The sequence below is a fragment of the Electrona antarctica genome (assembly GCF_951216825.1).
Source record: "Electrona antarctica genome assembly, chromosome: 7".
Lineage (NCBI taxonomy): Eukaryota > Metazoa > Chordata > Actinopteri > Myctophiformes > Myctophidae > Electrona > Electrona antarctica.
This window is the reverse complement of record NC_136812.1, coordinates 56,239,600-56,251,284: the sequence shown is the minus strand read 5'-3', so window position 1 is coordinate 56,251,284 and position 11,685 is coordinate 56,239,600. Positions and strand designations below refer to the sequence as shown.

The 11,685-nt window shown below is 42.9% G+C and overlaps 1 protein-coding gene across 1 annotated transcript in view; it reads left to right on the top strand.

Moving 5' to 3' along the window:
• Positions 1–210: 210 nt before the first annotated feature.
• The window catches only part of LOC306926375 (uncharacterized protein), a gene marked incomplete at its 5' end in the record, with an annotated part of 28,235 nt that continues 16,760 nt past the window's right edge, over positions 211–11,685 (top strand). Inside the window, one exon of the mRNA XM_079505638.1 lies at positions 211–349. Coding sequence (XP_079361764.1) covers positions 211–349 — 139 coding nt within the window. The remainder of the gene's footprint in view (positions 350–11,685) is intronic.

The following is an 11,685-nucleotide window of genomic DNA, read 5'->3' as shown; positions in this document are numbered from 1 at the left end:
TTGATTGATTGATTGATTGAAGTAGCCTATTTATTAACAGTTTGGAGAATTACAGTACATTTCAAGCACAACTCAATACAAAACTGTTAACTGGTAACGACACCATAAAGCATTGCACTTGTTTACAATAGGGTCCACCATTTTTCAAGACAGCATGTGTGTGTGTGTGTGTGTGTGCGCGTGCGCAATGCACTGTATAAACTAAAGCAGATGTCTACCAGTGATTCCTACAACTCAGCAGCCCTGAGTGAAGACCTGAGCTCTGCTGCCCCCTGGAGGACTGCTGCCTGCATGACTCCCATCTGCACCCTTGAGGATAACAACTACTGCACTTACACTGAGACAGGCTGTGAGTCTCTCTCTCTCACACACACACACACACACACACACACACACACACACACACACACACACACACACACACACTCTGAGACACACTGATAATTTAGCCAATGCCTTATCAGCTCTCGGCTTGAGAGCTGATAACAACTGATTTATGGACATTTCCGATGCTTCCAAAAATGAACACAAGACATCAACAACAACATCAACAACAACAATTAGCTGTGACATCTGGAAAGGCATCATTTGCATCATTGCGCATGAACATGGCAGTTGAAACACAAGAGAATACATTTTGGCAGATGATAAAACATATGAACGTATGTGTTAACTCAGGGGTGGGCAACTTTGACAATGGAGAGGGCCACTCACTCCAGAGGGGCCACGTTGCGATCTACAAGCTCAAAACGGGTCCCACCGCGACACATTTTGAGCTTGTAGATCAGCTATATTTGAATTGAAATCCTGAAAAATAACCTTTTTATTTAATTTCAAATGAATTTAGTTGTAGTTATGTTAACTTTATGAACTAAATCCAAACACATTGGACATACATAAGCGGGTCATGTTTTGCATGTTTGGAATTGTAACAGCTGAAATCAATAATATATCAGTATTCTGATATTAACCTGAGGGCCGCATTAAGTGATGGTGGGGGCCGCATGTGGCCCCCGGGCCGCCAGTTGCCCATGCATGTGTTCAGTTCAGTTCAGTTTTATTTTCAGAATGGTGGACATACAGTTCATACATAAAACATATGCATATTTAAGTGCACGTGTTGTAGACTGATGGATATCCGTCTACCTGCACAGTGCACCTACACATATTCATATATATATAAACATACATATAAATGAGCATATAAACATAGATATACACAGCTACTTACATCACATCAACACAATGATTCCTGCTGTGTATACCTTTCATTGCCATTGTGTTATGGTTTACACATGATTGGTTGATTGACTAGGTCAAGGTGGCAAAGAGCATCCCGAAGTACATTGTTGGCAGATTATTATATGAGGGTTATTATTTAGAGGATATGTGTATGATTCCTGCGTCTCATTCGTTTGTTATGCTATCCTTATAGAATATGTATTAGTTACTCATAATTAGGCATGTAACGATTCACTCAACTCACGATACAATTCGTATCACGATATGAGGTTCACAATACGATTTTTCACGATATTTTAAACAAATTATTTTCCAGACAAAAATGACAGAAAAAAAAACATTTTCATTTCTCTTAAACAAATCCAGTACTTTCTTTTGCAATACGGTTTGTTCTCAATACTGTAGCAACTACCAAATGATAGGAAACTTTTCATTTCTCTTCCACAAATCTCAAATCCTGTTTTTAAAGAATTTAAACAACTCTTACCACCCTCTTTTCAATACTGTATCAAAGAATGCTTTTTTAATATGCTGAGGTTAGCATAAGGCAACTGTAGGCTAGTGTAACTAATAGCCTATCGTTCATCAATTAATGTTCCTAACATAAATAGAAAAGAAACAAATAAACAAAACATTAATTTACAGGTCACACTGGTAGTGCTGTCAAACAAGTCTATATGTCTAGTTTAATCTGCAACACAGTTTTATAATTGAATAGCCTATGTATAGTGGGGGTCCCTGCTTGATCTATCTCTCACTCTCAGCTAAGGGGTCCTTGGCTTGACCTGAAAAACATTGAAGACCCTGGCCTGCCTGTATTATTAAATTAATAATTTAAATAAATAGCAGGTGCAGATCTACAAGCTCACAACGCGTCGCATCCACTCCGCGCTGTGAGCTTGTGGATCTGCAATTTTAGGCGTGCGACACCGTCGTGCTGCAGAATATAAATGAGGCTTCTATCCCAGAGAACAGCAGGGGAAAGCTGGACAGTGGAAAGTTGTGAAACGGTTGAAAACGACTATAAACGCAAGCAGTACACCCAGCTGTGGCGTTGTTGTTGTTGTACACGTGTGTGCAGAAGATTTCTTTAATTACAAATTGATGATCGCGACGCAGATTCGCATTTGCGTCGGAGAATCGGCAAGAACAGCTGTGGAGTGTGGATCATTACCAGCGCTCAGCGCTACAGTGAAAAGTCGGACAAAGCTTGGACAGCGATTTTATAAAGCTAAAGGTGTTGCTTCTCTTGTTTAATGCGTGGGGCTCACTTCTGTTAGTCGCGGGTGCTCTTTATAGTCTGTTTGTTGTCTCAACGTGTCTACTCTGCACCGTCGTACGGTAGCTTCTGTTCACTGACTGTGTGCACTGCAGCCTGACTTTTCTCTTCCTCTCTCTCTCTGTGTGCTGTCGCCCGTGTGCACTCCACATTAACGCCCAACAACACCACACCAGCCTGTTCTTGTGTGCTGTCGCCCGTGTGCACTCCACATTAACGCCCAACAACACCACACCAGCCTGTTCTTGTGTGCTGTCGCCCGTGTGCACTCCACATTAACGCCCAACAACACCACACCAGCCTGTTCTTTTTGTTCCTTTTCCCCGCGGTTGGACCAAGGGGCCAGTGAGGCTATTCAACGTTGAAGGTCTGGGTCCTAGTGGTAGGAGGAGGGACTACAGGCGGACCCGTGGATTCATGACCGGGAAACCCCGTGCAGCTGGGCTTTAACATTGAGCGCTCGGTTGCATACGTCACCCCGGACCTCAAAGTTGAGGTCCGGAGGAGGGACTTCCGGCAGTCTTCCGGGTGCTTCAAAACGCCACTGAGCAACTTCCACTGACATGCATAGCGGAGGGGGCGGAGCTTCGCGCCAGATCAGTCTCTATCCTTTTATATACTCTATGCGTAGGACGCTGAACAAGAATGGGAGTTTAACTCGATTGCGCCCTCTGCTCATGTTTGGATGTTTGGATCGCGATACATGGTTTTAATAAATCGATCCGTAGCGTCAACATTTTATATCGATATATAGCTATCTACGATATATCGTTACATGCCTACTCATAATGTATATGGTATAATATCCATGGTATAATGTATGTTATGGTTTACTGTAATATGGTATAATAGGTAATATGGTTTTACTATAGTATAGTATATAATATATATGATACATGGTATAGTTTACTTATATAGTACACAACATGCATTATGGTTCACTACTACTACTACTACTAATAATAATAATAATAATAATAATAATACGTACATAATATATGGTTTACTACTATATAGTACATAATAATATTATGTACTATATAGTAGTAAACCATATATTATGTACGTATTATTATAAACACACATCTACCATTATGTGTTTATGGTTTACTAATAATGGTCTACTAATAGTACATGGCATGGTTCACCATACATGGTATGGTTTACTATAATTAAGTCGCGTCATGGTTTCCCACCTGCAATGCCACTAGTACTCTTCTTAATTTCTGTATCTATCAAAAATTGTTCTCTTCACTCTAGTTTTGAATTTGTTTATGTTTCCACAGCGCTTTAATTCACAGAGTCCGTAAGAGGAGATGCTCCTCGTTTTCAAGTTTATACGCATCACAGGTTTTTTGAAGTTCAGTGGTCCTCTAAGATTGTATCCCCCTTCCTTATCCAGAAATTTGTCTTGTACATTTGTACAAGACAATTTTTTGTACATCTGTGAGCTTCAGAAGGTGTGATTGTAAAAACAGCATGGGTGTGTGTGGTCCTGGTATCCTACATTGTTTATTACTCTAAGGGCCGATTCATGCTCCTATTTTAGAGCCGGATAAAAGTCGGTTCGGCTCTGTAGAGCCTACAATGTGACGTCATTTGAGGTTCGGTGGGGGGCGACAAAAGTCGGCTCTTCGGTGCTACTGAAAATGTCTGACGAGCCGAAATCATTTCGGCACTGTCTACAGCGCCGAAACAGCGGTAAAATAGGAGTATGAATCGGCCCTTAGTGCTCTCTTTTGAAGTATAATCAGTGGATTTATGGTAGATTGGTAGGCGTTTCCCCATACCTCAGAGCCGTAGTAGTTCAGGTAGGGTAGGATCATTGCGCAGTACAGCGTGTGCAATGAGCTGGGGTTGAGTAGGTGTTTTGCCTTATTTATGACCGAGATGCTCTTTGCCATCTTGTTCCTCACATATTCTATATGGGGTTTCCAGCAGAGCCTATGGTCTAGAACAGGGGTTCTCAACCTGTGGGTCGCGACCCCTCGGGGGGGGGGGTCGCCAAATTATTTTGGGGGGTCCCCAAATTATATATTTTTTTGCTACTGAATGGCTGGATGGAAATGGAAATGAAGAGTTTACATATAGTACACATAGTACATGCATACACCTTCCATAATGATTATATCTGGTTTCAGTATTTATTTATGGTGTATTGTCTCTATTGTTAAGGTTATTGTAGCAGTCAATTTTTATTGGGGGTCGGTAGGGGGCGGGGCGGGGGTCCCGAGACACTGCCAAAGCATCTCCGGGGGTCCCCGGCCAAAAACCTTGAGAACCCCTGGTCTAGAATCACTCCCAATAATTTGTTTTCATATACTCTTTCTATTTTATTATCAAACTATAATTAGGCAAATGTCTGAATGTGTGTCTGAATGTCTGTCAGAAACACTCACATAGCTCCACACTGCCTGCACCAAATCACTCCCACTTTTCACACATAATTGACCATAATAATATGGAGGTCTTAACGAAGCCCTTTTTCCAATTTAACAAATTATAGATTAATAATGAATCTATTAGTGAATACAAAATGCACTCAGGGTGCAGTACCCCATGCGGCCACAAGGGGGGGGGGGGGCAATATCTCACAACGGGTAAGCTCCTCACTGCGAGCACCAATCACTCCCACTTTTCACACAGGCATCGACCATATACAATATTGCGCCTGGCCCACTGCTAAGACTGCCTATCTGCACACACACACACACACACACACACACACACACACGCTGACGCCCCTTGCTTATCGTATGTTGCTGCATCACGCTTGACCCACTGCTGCTTTCACATGTTGACTTCCACCACTTCCGACATCAACAGCCCACGTAAACTTTCCAAACTACTTTCGCTGTGCGCGCACGCGTGTGTGTGTGTGTGTGCAAACTACTTTCACTGTGCACTCGCGCGCGTGTGTGTCTCTCCCACCCCCCCAACACACACACACACACTGAAGTGAAGTGGCTACAGCGCACGCTCCGGCGAAAACGGCTAATCTACAAGCTCACAACATAACGGGTTGCAAAAGCCATGAGTTCTCTCAAGCCAAAGCTCAAAATTGACACCATTTTGGACGCAAATGCACCTGCAATTGGATCTGTGCGACTGTCCATACTTTCTGGGGTGCATGTCAAACTGGGGCTTCTTGATACTTTTCAAATAGGGGTCTGTGGGCAAATAAGTGTAAATGTTGCGGTCCTTTCCATGAAAACGTTTCCCTACCATGCATTTGTAAGAATACTTTCATGTTATACTGCTGTTTTTATTAATTACAAAAACACACACAAATATATTATACAAGTTGAAATATATCAGAACGGGTAAGGACTAGTTATCTATAATCAACTGGATATCTGTTTGTATCTGGCGGTTTTCGAATACCATACATTTGTTAAGTATAATTTATTTCTATCAAACAAATAACTAATGGAAAATTCTGTCGTGCCTAGCAATGTACATTCCCTTATATCCATAGCAGCCATTACGAATATCAAATCAAAGTTTATTTATATAGCACATTTACATTGACCAAAGACCAAAAAGTGCTGAACAAGAGCATATAAAAAAATCACACCCGTGTGAACTGAGTGGTGTAAGGTCTGACGTAATGAAATCACACCCGGGTGAACTGGGTGACCGTAGCAACCATGCTCATTTTTTGGTACGAACAGACAGACAGACAGACAGACAGACACGTAAACTAACAAAGCCAGTCGTAGGAGTGGTTTACACCACTCAAAAAACAACAAGTGACATAAAAGAAAAACAAAGTAAAAAGTGAAAGCAGAAGTACATACATACTAACATACAGAATGGGAAGATGTATATACAGTACATGGCAGCCATTCAGAATAGCTTTCCTTGTAGTTTTAAACCAGTTTTTGATGTTGTAAGTTAACATTACAAGGTACCTCCGTGCATTGATGGGTGATACACGTTCTATATCAATAACAGTAGTCCTTACTGAGATCAAACAGTTGGTAAACTGCTACAGTGTCTGAGTCAGGTTAAACCCAGTGCAAGGATACTTCAGTTCTCACACACAGAGGTCATTGAGGTTAATTGCTCCAAGAGCTCCTTAAGGATACGGGGGCTGTTTAAAGAGTGAATATAGGGCCCTCACATCACTTAAGGATGCCGACGACTTCGAATTTTCACGGCAGTCTCCAAATTAGATTTGGACGTTTCAAAATTGATTTTCATTATCGTTTTTTTGTACTTGCGTTTCACGGCCGTGAATTTTTCACCTTCAAACTAAGAGTTGGGGGTGGCAGTGACTCAGGGGTAATTGAGTGGCCGGTAGAGCGGTTGGATGGGAACAGTGAGGTTCCCAGTTCAATCCTGTGCTCCCCCAGAGTTAGTGTTGAAGTAGACACTGGGGAGGCACTCAGGGGGACACTGGGGAGGTACTGGGCAGACACTGGGGAGGCACTGGGCAGGCACTTGGTGGGCACTGGGCAGACACTGGGCTGGCACTGGGGGAGGCACTGGGGAGGCACTGGGAAGACACTGGGGAGGCACTTGGCGGACACTGGGGAGGCACTGGGCAGACACTGGGCAGGCACTGGCGGAGGCACTGGGGAGCTACTGGACATTTCATATCACGCCACACCATGATTCACTCTCCCCCCGTAAAAATAAATACAAATTAAATGTTTTTCTTTTTTTTTGCAGCTAAGCATGGTGCGATTTATTTCAAGCATGGCATGGTGCCATGCCAATAACATTGTGCAGGAAACCCTGTTGAGTTTGTAGTTACCCTTTGATTTTAGGACTTTTTTTGTTTTCCTGCCTGGTGTTTACATCAGGGTGGGGACAATTATTTTAGCTCCTTTCAACTGAGCAGGACATGGTAAACGTCTTCTATAGTTGCATTTGATTACATGGTGTAATGTAAGGTCTTTCTACTGGTGATTTCCACAGAGCACCACCGGGAGAGGTCTACATTATCTAGAGAGATGGCCCCCAAAAGACATTCAACATTGTCAGAGGAACAGACAGAGATGGGCCAGAGACGTGGACTGTTTGATGCAATGATGCAACCTGTAGTAAAGTTGTACAGGATGGGTATGTAGTGTTTTATTTCGCTTTCTGAATCAATAGAATGTCCACAGTGTCTCATCACAAGGCATTGTGAGCTTGCTTGTAGGTCAGATACTTTCAGCGAGCAAGGCTGCCGTAACATAAACTATAACATGTCTCAAGGGCACGGGGTCCCGCACCGAAAATATTACCAGATCCAATTATGTGCTAATGAGTTCCCTTAGATTTGGCCCAGGTACCCCTTGGGGGGAAGATTTATTTCCAGGTAACCCCTCATCCTCGCAACACCGATAAGCATATTTGCAACCTTACTTTTAGATGCCATTGGAACTATTTGTTTTTCAACTTTTCAATCAAAGTCACAACACATTTTCACAACATTTATTTTAGATGCTATCTTCTCAAAGTGATTTTTGGGAAGGTATACAGTACATCCCTAGTGCTAGGAAAAATGTGATAGCATTGCATCTGTGGTAGCTTTCTGTATGTTATCACTCCATTTATAACCACATGCCAAAGATCAATTTTCCAAATCCGAATGGAGCATTCTACTTCAAACTGATGGTTCTCTCCTATTATTGATCATATATCTTTGAAGAATGGTTGGGATACAGCGCAGACTATATATTTATCTGAAAAGTTGTTAAAATTTGCATATCTAGAAATGTTATCTATTACAGGAGAGACAACATATAGTGACTATATATTACATGAGACGTACTTCTGTTTTCATGAAAGATGTAACACAAAGGTTCCCTCTGTAAATAACTGTAAATATTTAAAACCATCTTAGAACATAAATTCTAAGGAAATGTTTTATGAAATTCAATGAACTAAATATAGTGTAAGTGTACAGTGTAAGTAATGCATAAGATAACTTTCCGTTCACCATTACATACATTAATATCACCTTTTAGTCCATTTGACACTTCTATCTGTCTACCAAACCTAATAATGCTGTTTCATATGAAGTTTTTGTTGTTGATAATTGTTGTTAATTTTAGCTTGGTTGCCCAAACTTTGGTAATTGGCATAATCCAAAAAGGCCACTGAGCGGCCGCAGCGGCATATGGATTTTCATATGTGTAGAATGCATTCCTGAAGCTATTTTTCTTTTATATCAGGTCAATCTCACATGTTAAAGGTCTGGTCAATGCTACATTTCACCTATGGGCAGGGGTGCACACAACGTTTTTGGTCTAGTACTCAGAGGAGTACCTGGAGGAGTTACTTGGTGCTCCTAAAATGCGGCGACCCGTCTCGCCGGATGGATAAAAGAGTGATGCATGAATAACTTATAGAAAAACTATATTTATTGGATAGGTGGGGACTGGTGAGTCAATGGAGGGTATTGCAACTCTAGATTCATACCATTATAAAAATCTAGAGTTGGAAATTGCAGCTAGGTCCATGTGTGTTCCAGCCCTAAATGCATATTCTAATAAAAACAACTTAATACTTCCTAAGGATAATATGAGCATCAAAGCAATATTTAGGTACTTTAAAAAAAAATATATATATATATATATTTAAATAGCCGATCTACTAGCTCACAACGTGTTGCGGAGGCGACACGTTGTGAGCTTGCAGATCAGCTATTTGTTTAACATACACGTCGGTCGTACGGCGAAGCATACGTCAGGCTTCCCTTTTGTTTTTACCGAGGCAACGTACAGTTAGACTCCTCGGTGCAAAAATAAACAGTGTACACTACCCGACTTTACGATAATAAGGGACAGTATGTCGGGACACGGTGTTGTCATGTTGATAAGCTTCATGTTGTGCAGGCTACAGCAGCAGTGCCAGTCCGCAATGCTTTGCACTCTTCCCACTGTCGGAACTAAAACGTCAGTGGCTGGTGCCTATAAGCCAGACCAAATCACGACAGTGTGATTTGAGTCTGGCTTATTAGCCAGGCTACGGTGCCTAGGCTGTGAGAGACGGCATCGCACACGAGCAACTTGCTCCAGCACCCGGAAAACAAACATAAGCACAGCGGCGAATGGGAAGAGTGCAAAGCATCCAAAGCATCCCCTTTTACAACTTTTACTTTTTAGTTTGCTCCACATCTGAAACGGAGAAGCCGAACCATTTGTTTCTCAGTAGTAAACTCCTGTCAACCGAACCGCCCTCCTCCCAGCAGCGAGCAGCATGGAAATGGAAATGGATCCTCCCTCGTTTGAGTAAGGACGTGCTGTGATTGGCCACAATGGCCAGTGCACTTGTGCAAGACGTACTTTGATTGGCAGTCGGTGGGAAATGCTCTCGCTACAGATTTTACTAGTATTCTGGCCATAATAATCATTCTGGGCGGCGCCAGCTGTTGGTACGCAGATGCGCTTCCCGGCGCTTGATTGACAGCGCAGAATTAATTTTGACGACGCATGCGCACTGGCGTACCGCTTGTGTGCACCCCTGCCTATGGGAGAACAACAAATCAGAATCAAACTTTATTGTCACATCACATTACAAGTAACATGGGTGAAATTCTTGTTGTGCAGGCTCATCATTGCAGTTAAAAGAAGACATAAAGTGCATAGTACATGACTAATCTACATGGTACAATATGTATGCATATATAAAAATAAATAGTGATGTAGCCTATGTGTATATATAAAGTAGTCTCTACTAAAAGGAGACCAATTCAGTTCAGTCTGTGCGGTGTCACCAGTCCTAGTTCTTGTTCAGCAGTCTAACTGTTGACATGTAGAAACTGTTCAGAGTCTGGAGGTGCTGCTCTTGATGCTCATGTAGCGTTTGTCCGGCCGTGGGCGCGGCAGTGGCTTGAACAGGCTATGGCTGGGGTGATGGATGTCCCTGATAATGTTTTCAGCCTTAGCCACACAACGTCTCTCGTGTATTACCTGGAGTGGGGAAAGCTCCCCTCCCACGATGCGCTGTGCTGTTCGCACTACTCTCTGCAGTGCTTTCCGTTCTGCAGCGGTGCAGTTCCCGAACCAGGCAGTGGTGCCACTCGTCAGAACACTCTCGATGGTGCTCTTATAGAACGCTCTGAGGATGCGGGGGGGCTCACTCTGAACTTCTTCAGGCACCTCAGGCAGTAGAGCCGTTTCTGGCTTTTTTCACCACTTTGGTTGTGTGTGTGCCCCACTTCAGGTCCCTCGAGATGTGTATCCCGAGGAATTTGAAGTCGCTGACCTGCTTCACTGCAGCACTCTCTCTCTGGCCTTCTGAAGTCATTTAGAGCTAGGCTGTTCTCGTGGCACCACTGTGTCAGCGTTCAAACCTCAAACCATCACTGTTGTATCGTCCGTGTATTTGATCACGACGTTGGAGCTGTGCGTGGCTGTACAGTCGTGTGTGTACAGTGAGTAGAGTAGAGGGCTCAGCACGCAGCCCTGGGGGGCTCCTGTGTTGAGGGTCAGGGGGTCCGACGTGATGTTGCCCATCCTCACCACCTGACGGTGGCCGGACAGAAAGTCAAGTATCCAGCTGCACATGGTCGAGTGCAGGCCTAGGTCCTTGAGCTTCGTGTCCAGTCTGGTTGGTTTGGTATGATGGTATTAAAGGCAGAACTGTAGTCCACAAAGAGCATCCGTACACATCTGTTCTTCCCCCTCTTGTCCAGGTGGGAGAGTGCAGAGTGTATATACTGCCAATGCAACTGCATCGTCAGTTGATCGATTTTGACGATAAGCAAATTGCCATGGGTCCAGCGTGGCAGGCAGTATGGAGCAGATGTAGTCTCTCACCAGTCTCTCAAAACACTTACTGACAATCAGTGTCAGAGCGACCGGTCTCCAGTCATTAAATAGAAACAACTATTTCTATAACAACTTAAATTATAAAAAATAACTGTCAATAACATCACAAGAACTGCTATTTGTAATAATAGCATAAGAAAATATGATATTTATCTTTTGCAACTACATTCAATATCTGTAAGCTTCAACTCATAATCATAAAATCGACCCACCACATCCCCCTAGCCCTCCTGATTGGCAGCAATATCTTACCCAAATCCTGGTCTACCTCATCGTCAAAAGTATATCCTCTTTATTATCAACATCACTTCTCATTTGTAGCTTGAACATCTCATCAGGTGTCAGGTCACCCTTAGCAAAATGTGGATCTCCCACCCGAACTTTCAAATTGAG